At 32.6% G+C, this 17183-nt stretch overlaps 2 protein-coding genes and 1 pseudogene across 2 annotated transcripts; 2 read left to right on the top strand and 1 right to left on the bottom strand.

Annotated features, from left to right (window-relative positions):
• Positions 1 to 3361: 3361 nt before the first annotated feature.
• LOC132312992 (alpha carbonic anhydrase 2-like) lies at positions 3362 to 6050 on the top strand. The gene is made up of 6 exons (XM_059811589.1): positions 3362 to 3508; positions 3673 to 3890; positions 4442 to 4566; positions 4675 to 4789; positions 5306 to 5470; positions 5574 to 6050. The coding sequence occupies exons 1-5, from the start codon at positions 3415 to 3417 to the stop codon at positions 5468 to 5470; spliced, it is 717 nt and encodes a 238-aa protein (XP_059667572.1). The 5' UTR covers positions 3362 to 3414; the 3' UTR covers positions 5574 to 6050.
• Positions 6051 to 6404: 354 nt separating this feature from the next.
• LOC132314626 (E3 ubiquitin-protein ligase RZFP34-like) lies at positions 6405 to 9611 on the bottom strand (annotated as a pseudogene).
• A 4987-nt stretch (positions 9612 to 14598) lies between these two features.
• LOC132312991 (alpha carbonic anhydrase 7-like) lies at positions 14599 to 17148 on the top strand. Its single transcript, XM_059811588.1, has 7 exons — positions 14599 to 14773; positions 14904 to 15121; positions 15620 to 15744; positions 15853 to 15967; positions 16444 to 16608; positions 16712 to 16765; positions 16863 to 17148. The coding sequence occupies exons 1-7, from the start codon at positions 14680 to 14682 to the stop codon at positions 16929 to 16931; spliced, it is 840 nt and encodes a 279-aa protein (XP_059667571.1). The 5' UTR covers positions 14599 to 14679; the 3' UTR covers positions 16932 to 17148.
• The last annotated feature ends 35 nt before the right edge of the window (positions 17149 to 17183 follow it).

Below are 17183 nucleotides of genomic sequence, written 5' to 3'. Positions count from 1 at the left end.
GGCTCTATCTGCCTATTTGTTGGACTTACCCTTTGTCAACAACTGGAAAAACGTGTCTGGTCCGTTGATTTAATGTTTAAGTTTCAACCACAAAATATTTTCTTGCCCTGTTCTGTCAACAGCAAAATTGCAAATCTGACGAAACTTTTAGAAAATTGAAATGGAAAAGATTGTTTGTTTTATCAAAATGAGTCTAATATATATATATACATATATTGACCAGCATATGCTGATATCCTCGTATAGTGATGCTGAACACCTCTAATTTCAATTTCTGTTCTGAATTTTGTATTTTAAGATTTGAAATTTAAGAAGTTTGGTGTGTGTGTGTGTGTGTGTGTGTGTTTTTTAATTTTAATTTATTTTTATTTTATTTTATTTTTTTATTATTATTATTTTTTTCATTTTCATGAGAGGGAAGTATATTAAGTTTGGAGGTAGATAAGTGCTAATTATAGCATTTGACAGTGGCACTCCTAATTGGTTAAGATTCCTAAAATTACAGGTTGATTAATTAAATGTCTCCTACCATTATGAAATATTTAAAATACAAAATTATAGAACAAAAGTACCCTTTTAATTATTTATTATCTTCCTAAGTTGATTCATATACATATGTTTATATATATATTAATAACATTATCATAATGGATTATGATTATTATTATTATTATTATTATTTTATGAATTCTTTTCTTAAAGTATCTCCAACCGTTGTGTATATATATATATATATATATTTTTTTTTTGTGATGTGTCATAATAAATTTACACAAAAAATTTGGATTATTTATTTTTAAATCAGCAATTCTTAATATAGAGTTGATTCATTAAGGGAATGAGAAAGAGAGAGGAGAAATGAAATATGTTAATGTGGCTGTGTAAAATACACAATAATTTTACACATTGATGATGTGACAGTATATCTTAACAGGATACTAGAGATAAAAATGATTATACATCATATGTATATATATGAATCCATATATATATATAAAGGAAAGTTGTTGTTTATATATATAAATACTCAATCTATATATATATAAACCTAGATAGGGAGGCAAATTACGACACGACCCGCCAATACGACATGAGATAAGCGGGTTTGGGTTGACCTTAAATGGGTCGGGTCATAAATAGGTTGACACGATTAATCTGTTTACTTAACCGTGTCGAGTTAAGGTTGAGAAGTTCAACCAATGTAACCTATTTATATCTGTTTAACTCAATATGTCATAATTGTGAATATAACATATGTAACATGTTACCAGTTTAAATCCAATTACTATAGACAGTCAAGTAATTTCAACATAAATCTTGACTACGGCTTATAATTTTTCTTCTTATTTTGAATTTTTTGGTTAATTATGACAATTTTTTTTTTCTACTATTTATTATTTGATTGAATATTAAATGTTTTGTTTTGATAAATGGGTTAATACGTTGCTCTCAGGGGCATAGCGGCGTTGGCAGGGATCTAAGAGATAAGTTGGTCTCGCTTTCAAACCGCACTCCTGACTTGAATGGTGTGTGTATTGTGGGGCCGATACACGTGCTCTAAGGAAAAAAAACGAATTAACACGTTTACCCGTTTAATCAATATGTCGAGTTAGTGTTGAAGGTTCCTGAAACAATTATTAAATAGGTCGGATTTAAATTTACCTATTTAGTAGAATGCTCTAACATTGACACAACACGATTATAACCCACGAACATGAATTGTCACCCTTACATATATATATATATACACACACATGACACATGCGCCATCCAAGTAAAGAAAGAGAATAAATTCATAAAAAGGGCACTTTGTCCTATAAATTTATATTTTAAATGTCTCGTAACAGTACGAGGCATTTAATTAAACATGGTATAATTTGATAAATCTTAACTAATTATAAGTGTTACTGTCGAAAAACAATCACATATGCCATTACAATTAACGCTCTTAAAGAAATATTAATAAAAAATTCGATCTAAAATTTTTTTAAAAAAATAAGTGCGAATGACATGAACGGTGAAATCCACACCTCCATTAATGGCCGACGCACTTCAGATTGTTTTCTTAATTTTCATGTTGAAATCGAAAGTATGGTTGAAGTCTACAGGTGTAACATTAATTATTCAAGGGAACCAAAATTTTCTGGTCAAGTGAGCTTCAGATGTTCCGGTCCACTTCAGATGTCACCAATTACGCATCAATGTGTCTCTTAGTATCTTACGTATGCCCAAACATCCAAGTCAGAATTGGCCACCCACATAAATATATGAGGCACCATTATTTGTACATCCCTCCAAAATCACACAGTCGTCAACCATGACACCACCCAATATCATTTTACCAAATTAAACTGTGTGTGTGTGTGTGTTTGTGTTTGTATATATGTGGTCTCCGCGTTGAATTCACTTCTTACTTGTAATTTGTCATTATATACTTAAACTAATTAGAACATTCCATTTTGAACATTAAAAAGAACTAATAAAATCAAAATTGGCCATCTAATGAATCCTTATTGGTGATATTAAATTTTACTAATTTCTCAAAAGATATTTGATAAAAATAAAATAAAAATAAAAGACTGGATGTCAAAACATGTCTACGCTGTTAAAAACACTAACATACTCATAAACAACCCAGTGGAATGGACTCAATAAACAAATAACACCATTGCAAGACAATGACAAACAGGCAGGAGATGATAAATTAAATTAGAGTAAAAACAAATTCTTAAACTCTCTCTCTCTCTCTTTTCTTTTTCTTTCTTTTCTTAACAAAATGTTATGTTTGAAAGTATTCATGGACTTAGAATTAAAATTAGAATAAATTTAATTTATATTATTCAAGAGGTTCAAAGTGTATCTATAAAATTCTTTATTTCATTGGTCAAGAAATCTCATTAAATACCATATATATTTATATATTAATCTCAACAACATTTGTGAGATAACGCATAAAAGTTACTGTATAAATCTAAGCTTATTTGATGGGCCCAATTACTGTTACTTGTCCAGTTAAATAAATAAAAATAATAATTAAAAAAAGAGTTCATAGAAATTAATCATGGGATTTTTCTTCTTAGTTTCGTGAAAGTTAAAACTGAAAACGTGTTGATCATGAAGCACTTTTCTTTCCAAAACCAATAAAATAATCATGTGCCTTTTATTTGTAGTGGGTACTCACAAACTCTCTCTCTTTATATAATTTGATTTCTTGTGTTCACACGTGACATGTTGATTCCAAGAAACTTCCTCATCTTTCACCGTACACACGACACGCGCACATATATTCCATAGAGTTATTATCATATATATAGAGGCATAAGCGAACCCTCTGATCATATAATTATCACACCCCTCTTACAACAGCCACTCACTCTAACCTACCATTGTTTCCTTCTCTGCAACAACTTAAAGATGAAGAACCAAATCAAATGCTTTTCCTTTTCTTGGTCTCTTCTCTTCATGCTTATTCTCTTGCATGCAACATCAACCTTCGCTCAAGAAGTTGGTACTTCCACAAACTTAATTATATAAATACATTTATATATATGTGTGTGTATTTAGTGACATGGATTTTTTCTTTAATGTAAATTTTGATATGCATGTGAATTCCACATATATATATATATATATATATATATATATATATATATATATATATATATAATGCAGAGGATGAGAGAGAGTTTGATTATGGTGAAAGGAGCGAAAAGGGTCCTCGGCGGTGGGGAGAGCTAAAGGAAGAGTGGGCTGCATGCAAGAATGGAGATATGCAGTCGCCGATTGATATGTCAAACCTGAAGGTGAAGATGATCCGAAGGTCCAGGGAGCTCAAGATGAACTACAAACCTTGTAATGCAACTGTGAAGAATAGAGGTCATGACATAATGGTAAGGAATTATTTAACTCTTCATTATTTTATAACATAATAATTAAGTTATGATTTAGGGCTTTAATTAACACAATCACAATTATATTTATATTATATATAGGCAAAGACAGTAAAGTGATCGATGCTTTTGTTTGAGCTGATAGCTGTATTCTTGTCGCGCGCGTCTGTGTGAGTGTGTGTATCATTCGCAAATCACTCTCCCCACCTCCCCCACCGGCTACAATAATGGAAGGGCATGTTTGACAATTCACTAAAAAGTAGAACACCTGAATTATGAAACTGCCTTTTTATTTTTTTATTTTTTATTTGAAGTGACAAGAATGTCTTTATAATTACGAGAGAAAAAAAATTTCTTTGAAGTGACATATAAGTAAAAAATAAAATAAAATTAATCCATTTATTTGTATGTCACCATGATCCAGAATTATATAATAATTTCTGGATGCAAGTCTGATGGAAGATTATTGAAATTGCTACTTGTTGCATTTAATATATATTACACAATTTATTAATACCAAAATCATATGATCATGTATAATATGTATGCAGCTTAAATGGGCTGGTGAAACCGAAGCTGAATCCAAAGCTGGATCCATTCAGATAAACGGCACTGATTACTTTCTCCGACAAGCCCATTGGCACTCACCCTCGGAGCATACCATCAATGGCAGGAGGTATATATATCTCTCTCTCTCTATATATATATACATATATACACACACACACATATACACACACTATATTTAGTTGAACAACTTCATATCTACCATGTTTGTTAATAGGTATGATGTAGAGCTGCACATGGTTCACGAAAGCCCGGACACCAACGTGAAAAATAACATAGCTGTTACCGGGCTTCTCTACAAGTTTGGTAAAGCTGATGCGTTTCTTTCTAAGGTAAAGCCTTTCATGCCCCTAGTACTACGTGTTAGTGTGTGTAATTAATAATTATGACCATTTGGACTTCTTAGATATTTGTCAAATTAGTCACAGCTTCTATATGTTTTGAAATGGGAAAAAGGTTACAAACTTTGTGTGCGTGGATCTCAACAATATTGCCAATTTACCTAACCTTGTCGTATCATCACCAAAACCAAATTTTAGAAACTATGGTCATTTTTGAAACAATGTTTGAAACTTTGAAATTAACCGTGTTCAGTTACAGTACAACACAATTGACAAATTATTTTCAAATTAACTTAAGTATGATCGATTCTAATTTCAGATAAGGTCACAAATGAAAGTATAAGAGAAAAATTAGACATGACACCCATTAGTGAGAAAATAAAAAAAAAAAATTTAGTATACCTAAATGATTCAGGTGCATATACACGAGACTTAAAGAAATAATGAGTGGTTGTATTATTATATCTATTTTTTTTCTAATTTTCTGTTTATTATTTTTTATTTCAGTTGACTGGCAATATGGCATCCATGATTGATAGAATGGAAGAGAGAAACGCGGGAGTGATGGATCCGAGAGAGATAAAGACGGGTGGTAAAAATTATTACAGATATATGGGTTCACTCACTGTTCCTCCATGCACAGAAGGTGTTATTTGGACAATGAATAAGTAGGTAAGAGCCTCATGATCAACCTCAACTCTCTCTAACCACTACTTTTATGCTTCATTTTATGGACAATTATGAGTTCTTTAACCTAAATTTGAACCACCTTCAGGTGAGGACTGTTTCAAGAGAGCAAGTTAAGTTGCTTCGACGCGCTGTTCACGACTTAAGTAGCTAAACTTCGTATGTAAATTTTTGCTCATTGTTTCAAAAGTTGGATTTCAAGCATAACATAACATTTGTATAATTGGTTTTCATTGCAGTATGCAGAGAAGAATGCGAGACCATTGCAGCCACTGAACAGTCGAGATGTCCATCTTTACGAACCCTAGTTTAGCCCAGGAATAACAGTAATTGGTGATAATTAGAGAGAGAGAGATGAACTATAGTTACTATTAGTTAGCCTTATAGTTCCATTTTTTTCCCCTTTTGCTAGAGTAGATTATTCATTCTGAACACCATGATCTGATATTTTTATTGTTCTTCATCATCATATACATGGAGATACCATGTTTTTTGCTTTATATAATCAGCTATGTTCATCCAATTTGTGGTATTTTCAATATTCACCCTGTATTTATTGTGACAAGTCCTGCATTACTTGTAAGAATTTCTCATCCATAGATCACTCAAGAAAGAATTCATGAAAGAAGTTAGGCCAATAGCGACCCCAAGAAAAAAATAAAAAATAAAAAAAATGACTGGAGCTTGCAAAATTTGAAGTAAATGAAAATAATGTATGAAGAAGTAGGATTTTCTTTTTGTAAAATGAACGGAGCAGAGGAGAGAGAGAGATCTCCAAGTTAAGGCATTATCAATGTCCTTTTCTTTAGACCATTGATATATTCTAAACAAAACTGTAACGACAAATGACGCGAAACCAAAATACGAATGCGCCACAAGTGGTTAAAGCCATGGGATGAAGTACAGTGAAGGACTTTACCATGCCAAAAATAAGATATTACAAGTTTCAACTCCCAAACCCTTGTTCTATCAAACCATACCACAAATCCTTTTTAATACCCTTATAGACTCTGTTACAAGAGTCTACAGCCCGGGTCCTCAACCGGCAAGAGAGCGGGTTCTTTCAGGTCATAACCGGGTCAATGCCGAAACAAAATTCGAGCCACAACCTCAAGCTGTTTCAAGGACAATATCCCCAAAACTAACAGTCCGTCAACCAGGAGAACAAGCTACACTAGTGCTGTGCAACCTGTGCATTGTTCATGGTTGAATTTGTCTCCTGGATAACCTAAATTTGTTTCAAGAAAACCATGAAGCCAAACATCAAAATCTGTCTCAAGACTATCAAAAAGTGACACATTTATGAGGAAAAACAAATTTCCAATTTCATACCAATCAATCTAAGCATAGTACAGTGGACTTGTGTTCTTCCAGACAATAATTAGCCTAGCTTGTATCTAGTAGTAATGGGAATACAGATGAGAGCCCAAGAATGAGTAATCAAGTAAGATTCCTAACGCAATCAGAATAGAATGAAGGAATGGATCTTCCATCCCTTCCTGCTCCTTGTGCCAATAAAATTCCCCGCTTGGTAATGCACTATTGCTTGTCAAAAACAAGCTACCGCGAACTAGAAAGTCTTTCGGAAGTCTTGGGAAAGAACCCAATCATCTCACCATCTGTGTGATTCCCGATGAGCATGAGGCAGGTCCACCTTATGTCTGCCTCGTATTGTAGGAGTTGCATTTTAGGCACTTGTGTGCCACAATGTGAAAATTTACCTCAGATGTTTCCCCACAGTCATTACAGAGGATCCAAACCTATTTAAAACCAAAATGTAAATATTTTAGAAAATGTCACCTAGATTTAGTTAGCTAAGTATTAGCACTTTATCATTCTTCCTTACCATCTTATTTTGGTTTATTTGAGGGATGGTTGTTGAAGCAACCTGAATTCAGATTCACAAAAAAGATTAGTTAGGATAAAACAGGGGTTTCTTCAGGGTAGGATCACAACAGATCTCCTTATAATTGAGTTATATTACTGTATTATCTTTATACCTCCTGATCAAGGCTTTGCCACACACGGAACATATCACAGTACGATTTTGAGCAAACAGGACATGAATACCTGCACCCTCAGAAAGTTAATATAAAAACATATAGCCCAAGAACTAACAAAAAAGAACAAACAAGAGATTTCTGATTTGAAATATCTAATACAGTAATAAAATAAATGAGAAATCTAATATAACGGCTTATTATAACGGACCGACTTACTGGAAATGTTGTTCCATCTGCTTAACACATTCCAAATGAATAGTGTGCCCACATGGCAAGACAGTAATGTCCTTGGTTGTATCAAAAATATTCTGCACAAAGATATGGAAAATCTCAGCAAAGAAGAAAAATAGGATTTCCCATATTTATTATCATATTCTTTCAGTGAGGTTTACCTCAAAACAAACAGGGCAGTTATGGTGCATAGCTCTTTCAACGCAAATGTGTGAATCCTTCAACAACCTTGAATAACAGCATCCTGAAACAGAAATCACACGTCTCACACAGTTCAACATAATTATTAAGATCCCAGTGCACGAGGCTTCTGCCAATGTGGGGTCTGAGAAAGGTTAGATGCACGCAGTCTTACCCCTACATGCGGAGAGACTGTTTTCGTGACTCAAACACATGACCTCCAAGTCACAATGGAGCAACCTTACCGTTGCACCAAGGCTCACCCTCATCTCACACAATTCAACTGCTGAACGAAAAAATCACGGAAAGGAGCTCTCTTCTATTGAATTCAGAAGTTCATATTGTTACTTACTGCATCTATTACAATGAAAAAAATTGTCTTCCCCTCCTGTTTTGCCATATGGAAAAACAGTGCAAAATGTTTACCTAGAATGATATTACATGAAGAATATAGGATTACTAAAATCAGAATGATTTAAATCATTTAGTATGGTTTGGCTCTATCACGAAAGACGAATAATTGAACTCATAAGGTGGGAAAGTATGACTTAAGTCCAAAATTTAAGGTTGAAAAGGGTAGGTGTTACAAGGGTAGACTTGTCCCACATCGAATCCGGATAGAAAGTGACATGGGTATAAATGGGTGGGTATGTAGTACTACCAAATAGCTTTAGTTTTTGGATAAATGGGAAAGCGCCCACCCATTATAGTTGGTATCATAACCAGATCCAGTCCTTGATCTGGTGTCACGCCAAGCGGTCCGGAGGGTGTCCAAGTCTTCACCCCGAGTAGGCAGGGTGGTTCGACCGTAACGAAGACATTACGTGGGTTCCGGTGGAGGAGAATGTTACAAGGGGAGTCTTGTCCCACATCGGATCCAAATGAAAAGTGACATGGGTATAAATAGGTAGGTATGCAGCACTACCCAACAGTTTGAGCTTTTGGGTAAATGAGCAAGCGTCCACCTGTTACACCTGTTACAGTTTTGGGTAAATGAACAAGCGCCCACCTGTTAAAATAGGCCAAAAATTCTAGTGTATGGTTAATCATAGAAACAGTAACAGAGATGGGAAGAAAAGAAATAATATAGAAAAACCTGCAGATTCCACATTTATCACAGTGATATTGCTTCTTTGAAACCTATAATAGAAATCATCTTGTTGTTTAAGTATATAACCACCGCACATGAATTTTCATCAAGGAATATTATCAAAGAGGCTTACATCGTCATCAAAGAACTTGCATTTTGAACAATAATACTTCCCCATGCAAACCCCACAACAAAACTTGAAGGAAATCAAAGAAAAAGCAAAACCCAGTCATAAACAAAAAAAAAAGGGCCACCTGCATTCGCCATCAATGTGCCTCTTGGAAGATGCCCAATGAGGTGATGACCTAACATATAAAATTTTGAAAATGGGCTCCGTTTATTTGGATATAAAATAGTTTTTTTAATTTTTTTATGTTTGGTTGTCGTAAAATATTTATGAAAAAAAAAAATTATTAAAATTTAACAAAAATAACTTATTTATCAATTTTCGACAAATTATTTTACATACACCACCCGATAGACTCAACCTCAATCTTGACGTAGACATTTGTCAAATACTGAAAAAATAAAAATAAAAGAATATTTTACCAGGAAAAAAAAAAAAAAAAAAAAAATTACGTTGAAACTAACGGAGTTAATGGAGAATCATCACCTTCCTCATTCTTGACTTAAATTAAAATCTTTAACAAGCAGCCACATAATTTCTCTACTTCTATTTCTTTCTACTACTTGTCATATCACCTACTACTTATTTAACTTTTTAAAATCATTTCTAATGAGTAATAGTTTCTATCACATATTATTTTTTTGTCTCCCTCATTTCTTACGACTAATGAAATTTAAACCTCTCATCACCTATGCATTTATAGGTCTCTGGTGTATGTGCCCAAACTATTTAAGTTTCCTCTATCTTATTTTCTAGCTAATTAAGAGAGAAAAAATTAAATTGAATAATTTCTGAAAAAAAAAAAAAAAAAACAAAAAACAAAAAAACAAAAAGAAGAGAGAGACTGAATAAATTCATAGACCAAGACTCAATAGCAACTTCTAAGTCATACTCAATTTTGTTTACAAGTCTTATCGAGCCAAAGGTTTAATACAAATGTTGTCTTTTGCTTCTTAGTCTTTCCTTGGAAAAAAAATGTTGTGAATAAATGAGAACGCAATTTGGGCTTGTGGAAGTCTTGTATTGAGGCGCACATGAGCCCAAAAGGCTGGTCTCATAAAAAGACTTGTCTCACAATTTGGGCTTATGTAGTCAGTCTCCTATTGAGGCGCACATGAGCCCAAATGGATCATCTCATAAAAAGACGAGTCGAAATTGTTCAAGAAAATATCGACTGACAATGAAATACTAACAAGATTACCAGTTGGGGAAAGAAATAATACAGTAATTACCAGTTGTTTATTTTTTTATTTTAAAACGATAGTATCACTACGACGGTGACACTTGGATATGCCACCTGTACTCAGACGTAATGGCAGCTCATCTCTCACATTCTACCAGCATTACTTTTCCTATTTTGTTGGAGAGAGACCAGAAGGTTTCAATTAAGGTAGGCAAATTAAGGTAGGCAACGTGCCTGTCTTTACTTTGTTGTCTACAAAACAGAGAAGTTGAAGAATAGTATAAAAATTTTGAAGAGAAAATCGGTACGTTTCTTGTTTTGAAGGGATCACAAATATTTGTTGAGGAATAAGAGTAAAAATAAATAAATAAAGAATTTTAGAGGGACATTTTGTAACTTGTGTCAATATTAGTGATAAACAGAAACTTAAAAAGTTATCACGTTATTGATAGTAGGAGAGGTCCTACACAAAATTTAGTGATTAAGATTACATCATTATTAATGGGTCCTATTTATCAATTCAATCTCGACCATTAGATTATGTGTTGGACCTATCATGCGGGAGAGGATTCTTATCCATTTTTGTGAGCCATTTTATTGAATGATATATTTTGATTAGGTGAGCACAAGAATGACATGAAATGTCCAACTCACCTAACTTCTATTCCGCTAAATTTGAGTGACGGTCAATTTGATTTTGTCTTTGTTACGGATAATATTTATCTACTTACCGGTGAGCACGTCTCTTGAATAAATAACTTCTACTTATGTGCATTTGTAATTAAACCACATTTGTAGGAATCACCTAGTATTTTATTCGTTTTGGTTAAATTTTTCCATCATCACTATGTAACGCGTTTATTCGTTTTGATTGCTCCATTTAATTCGTGTTTATACTTTAGGTTAACCTAATTATTTTTTTTTTTTTTTTCGTTCACGTTTCTAATCATGTTTTTTTCTCAAACAAACATTCTTAACACAAAGTATCGTCTTTTGTTTGGTATAGCCCTTCTCTTTCACACTATCAAAATAATACTATTTGTTGTGTAATCTCGAAAAAGGCTGTGACCACTCAGTTGTTATACTATCACTCTATTTTTTATTTTTTTTAATCTCTTATTATTGTCAATTCAATGCTTGATTTTTAATAAAAATAATAAAACACACATATATATATCTTGTGGAACACTATAATTTTGAAGAATCATAAATTTTTATTGATATTTGACATTTATAAAATTTTTGTTTTACTTTTAGATCTTTTAAATTTTGTTAGTATCTTTATTATTATTATTATTATTATTATTATTTTGGAAGTTTGTAATTCACCACAGTCACTAAATGTTTTGGTAGAATATAAAGATATTTTTACAAATATTACACCATATACTTATGCATTTATTATAAATATATAGGCTATCAAGGACAAAAAAAAAAAAAAAAAAAAATGGGGAATGCATTTGGGGATCATGTTAGAACAAAATTCTAACAACCATAGAAGTATTTCAATAGTCAAATCACATTTATCCGAGGTAAAAGGTACAAATATTGAAATTAATTTGTTCAAAAGTACCCTAAGAGGTTCAAACAGCTGCATTTTATTTTTAATTTAAGCAACATAGTTGATTAATTGAATTAGAAATGGACCTATGGTTATTGATTAATTATATTTAGATAGTTTATTTCTGTTATGATTATTCTGATAGTGTTAATTGTAATATATTTATTTTATTATTTGTTGCCTATTATTCATTGTCGTTACAAATATTTGATATATAAGAAAAAAATAAGATGTTTATGGAATAATGAAGCCCCCGGTAGTGACATCAGCAGGTATAGCCGAATTTTTAGTACATATAACGTATTATACACGTACATATTCGTATTTTTATGTTTCCGATTTTTTTAAACGATTTTTTTTTAAAAAATATCAAATTATACTCGTACGTTTCTGTATCCGTAATTTTTTTTGTACCGTATTTTACTAACTATGGTGTCATCTATTCCACATGAATTCATTGGACAATTGGCCGGAGTCTAATCCGTCTATGAGATTTGTTGGCTTTTGTAATTATTATTATATTTTAATTAATGAAGTGCAATTATTGAAAATAACGTGGTAACTTCCTAAATTTCCTTTTATCACTAGTATTGACACAAGTTACAAAATGTCCCTTTAAAATTCTTTATTTATTTATTTTTACTCTTATTCCTCATCAAATATATGTGATCCCTTCAAAACAACAAATGTACCAATTTTCTCTTCAAAATTTTTATATTCTTCAATTAGGGTCTAATCCGTCTATGAGATTTGTTGGCTTTTGTAATTATTATTATATTTTAATTGATGAAGTGCAATTATTGAAAATTAGAGTACCACAAAAAAGAGAGAAAATCCTCTCCAATACACTTATATACTGCAATGCACTTGAAGTTCATTACCATAGATTTTGGTTGGAGAGAGCAAACATAACTCAAATACGGTCATATAAAAATTATTACAAGATCCCAAACTATATTAGTCACATGAATAGAGTGTGAATGCATTTGTATTCTTTTTCCTTGCCTCTTGGTGAGAGTCCATGATTCTGAGGTAGATGTTCGCTGGTATATATATATATATATATATATATATATATATATCGTGTTGGTGAGTGTGAGAGTCCAGGTGGCTCGATCTGCCTTCTTATTGGACTTACGCTTTGTCAACAACCCGAAAACCGTGTCTGGTCGGTTGATTTAATTTTCAAGTTTCAACCCAAATGACCACAAAATCTTTTCTTCCCCTATTCTGTCAACAGCAAAACTGCAAATCTGACGAAACTTTTAAAAAATTGAAATGGAATAAGATTGTTTGTTTTATGAAAATGAGTCTAATATATATATATCCACACACACACACGTACATACATATATTAATATAGCGACGCTGAACACTTTTAATTTCAATTACTGTTCTGAATTTTATATTTTAAGATTTGAAATTTAAAAAGTTCGGTGCCGTAAAACAGATAAAAAAATAAAAGTGTGAATGATATTAAAGTGTGAAAAAAAAAAAAAAAAAATATGATATTAAAGTGAAATCCACACCTCCATTAATGGCCGTCGCACTTCAGATTGTTTTATTAATTTTGATGTTGAAATCGAAGTATTGGTTGAAGTCTACAGGTGTAACATTAATTATTCAAAATTTTCTGGTCAAATGAGCTTCAGATGTTCCGGTCCACATCAGATGTCACCAATTACGCATCAATGCGTTTCTTAGTATGCCCAAACACATCCAAGTCTGAATTGGCCACCCACATAAATATATGAGGCACCACTATTTGTACATCCCTCCAAAATCCCACAGTCGTCAACCATGACATCACCCATCATGTCACCAAATTAAACTTTTTGTGTGTGTGTGTGTGGTCCGCGTTGAAATCACTTCTAACTTGTAATTTGTCATTATATAATTAAACTAACTAGAACATTCCATTTTGAACATTAAAAAGAACTAATAAAATAAAAATTGGCCATCTAATGAATCCTTATTGCTGATATTAAATTTTACTAATTTCTCAAAAGATACTTAGTAAAAAAATACAAATATATATAAAAAAAGGCTGAATGTCAAAACATGTCTGTGCTGTTAAAAATGCTAAAAATACTCATAAACAACCAAGTGGAATGAACTCAATAAACAAAGAACACCATTGCAAGACAATCACAAACAGCCCGGAGATAATAAATTAAATTAGAGTAATAAACAATCCTCTGACAACTCGGCATTCATGTTCTTTAAACTCTCTCTTTTTCTTTTAAAATTAAAATAAATTTAATTTAAATTATTCAAGAGGTGTAAAGTGTATCTATAAAATTCTTTATTTCATTGGTCAAGAAATCTCATTATATACCAGTGTATGTGTTTATATATTAATCTAATCTCAAATATTTGTGAGACTACGAATAATACAAATGAATAGAAGTGGATCGATCTAAGTTTATTTGATGGGTCCCAATTATTTTTACTCGTCCAGTTAAATAATTAATTTAAAAAAAAAAAAAATCATTGAATCACGTGGAAACAGAATTTTCTTCTTAGTTTCGTGAAAGTTAAAAGTGAAAACGTGTTGATCATATGCCTTGTAATAGTAGTGGGTACTCACAAACTCTCTCTTTATATAATTTGATTTGTTGTGTTCACACGGTGACATGTTGATTCCAAGAACCTTACACGAAACTTCCTTATCTTTCACCGTACACATGACACGCACAGGCAGAGTATTATTATATATAGAGGCATAAGAGAACCCTCTGATCATATAATTATCACACACCTCTTACAACACCCTCACTCTCACCTACCATTGCTTCCTTCTCTGCAACAAATTAAAGATGAAGAACCAAATCAAATGCTTTTCCATTTCTTGGTCTCTTCTCTTCATGCTTATTCTCTTGCATGCAACATCAACCTTCGCTCAAGAAGTTGGTAATTCCACAAACTTAATTATATAAATACATTTATATATGTGTGTGTGTATTTAGTGACATGGGTTTTTTCTTTAATGTAAATTTTGATATGTGAATTCCACATATATATATATATATATATAATGCAGAGGATGAGAGAGAGTTTGATTATGGTGAAAGGAGTGAAAAGGGTCCTCGGCGGTGGGGAGAGCTAAAGGAAGAGTGGGCTGCATGCAAGAATGGAGATATGCAGTCTCCGATTGATATGTCAAACCAGAGGGTGAAGATGATCCGAAGGTCCAGGGAGCTCAAGATGAACTACAAACCTTGTAATGCAACTGTGAAGAATAGAGGTCATGACATAATGGTAAGGAATTAATTTAACTCTTCATTATTTTATAACATAATAATTAAGTTATGATTTAGGGCTTTAATTAACACAATCACAATTATATTTATATTATATATAGGCAAAGACAGTAAAGTTATCGATGCTTTTGTTTGAGCTGATAGCTGTCAGCATGTCCTCTTGTCGCGCGCGCGCGTGTATCATTCACAAATCACTCTCCCCACCTCCCCCACCGGCAGCAATAATGGAAGGGCATGTTTGACAATTCACTAAAAAGTAGACCTCCTGAATTATGAAACTGCCTTTTACCTTTTTCTTTGAAGTGACATGAATACCGAGGAAATTATTAGATGATCTTTAAATCCGGAACTGTATAATAATTTTTAGTATTGAAATTGCTGCTTGTTGCATTTAAATATATATTATAAAAACATGGATTGGGTTGGTGTAGAACAAAAAATCATATAATTTTTATTAATACCAAAATCATACGATCGTGTGTATATATGTATGCAGCTTCAATGGGCTGGTGATACCGAAACTGAATCCGAAGCTGGATCAATTCAGATAAACGGCACTGAATACTTTCTCCGACAAGCCCATTGGCACTCACCCTCCGAGCATACCATCAATGGCAGGAGGTATATATCTCTCTACATATATACACACCCACATATACACACACACACACATATAAGCACACACTATATTTAGCTGAACAACTTCATATCTACCATGTTTGTTGATAGGTATGATGTAGAGCTGCACATGGTTCACGTAAGCCCGGACACCAACGTGAAAAATAACATAGCTGTTACCGGGCTTCTCTACAAGTTTGGTAAAGCTGATGCGTTTCTTTCTAAGGTAAAGCCTTGTTAGTGTGTGTAATTAATAATTATGATCATTTGGACTTCTTAGATATTAGTCAAATTAGTCACAGCTTGTATATGTTTTGACATGTGAAAAAGGTTACAAACTTTGTGTGCGTGGATCTCAACAATATTGCCATTTTACCTAACCTTGTCATATCATCACCTAGACCAAATTTTAGAAACTACGGTCATTTTTGAAACAATGTTTAAAACTTTGAAATTAGTACAACACAATTGACAAATTATTTTCAAATTAACTTAAGCATGATCGATTCTAATTTTAGATAGGGTCACAAATGAAAGTATAAGAGAAAAATTAGACATGACACCCATTAGTGAGAAAATAATTAAAAAAATAGCATACTTAGATGATTCAGGTGCATATACACGAGACTTAAAGAAAGAATGAGTGGTTTTATTATATCTATTTTTTCTTCTAATTTTCTTTTTATTATTTTTTTATTTCAGTTGACTGGCAATATGGCATCCATGATTGATAGAATGGAAGAGAGAAACGCGGGAGTGATGGATCCGAGAGAGATAAAGACGGGTGGTAAAAATTATTACAGATATATGGGTTCACTCACTGTTCCTCCATGCACAGAAGGTGTTATTTGGACAATGAATAAGAAGGTAAGAGCCTCATGATCAACCTCAACTCTCTCTAACCACTACTTTTATGCTTCATTTTATGGACAATTATGAGTTCTTTAACCTAAATTTGAACCACCTTCAGGTGAGGACTGTTTCAAGAGAGCAAGTTAAGTTGCTTCGACACGCTGTTCACGACGTAAGTAGCTAAACTTCGTATGTAAATTTTTTATCATTGTTTCAAAAGTTGGATTTCAAGCATAACATAACATTTGTATAATTGGTTTTCATTGCAGTATGCAGAGAAGAATGCGAGACCATTGCAGCCACTGAACAGTCGAGATGTCCATCTTTACAAACCCTAGTTTAGCCCAGGAATAACAGTAATTGGTGATAATTAGAGAGAGAGAGAGATGAACTATAGTTACTATTAGTTAGCCTTATAGTTCCATTTTTTTCCCCTTTTGCTAGAGTAGATTGTTCATTCTGAACACCATGATGTGATATTTTTATTGTTCTTCATCATCATATACATGGAGATACCATGTTTTTTGCGTTATATAATCAGCTATATTCATCCAATTTGTGGGATTTTCAATATTCACCCTGTATTTACT

Source organism: Cornus florida, unplaced genomic scaffold, assembly GCF_030987335.1.
Source record: "Cornus florida cultivar Cherokee Brave unplaced genomic scaffold, ASM3098733v1 CherokeeBrave_3.0.0_Hap2_Chr06, whole genome shotgun sequence".
NCBI lineage: Eukaryota > Viridiplantae > Streptophyta > Magnoliopsida > Cornales > Cornaceae > Cornus > Cornus florida.
This window is presented reverse-complemented; position numbering and strand designations above follow the sequence as displayed.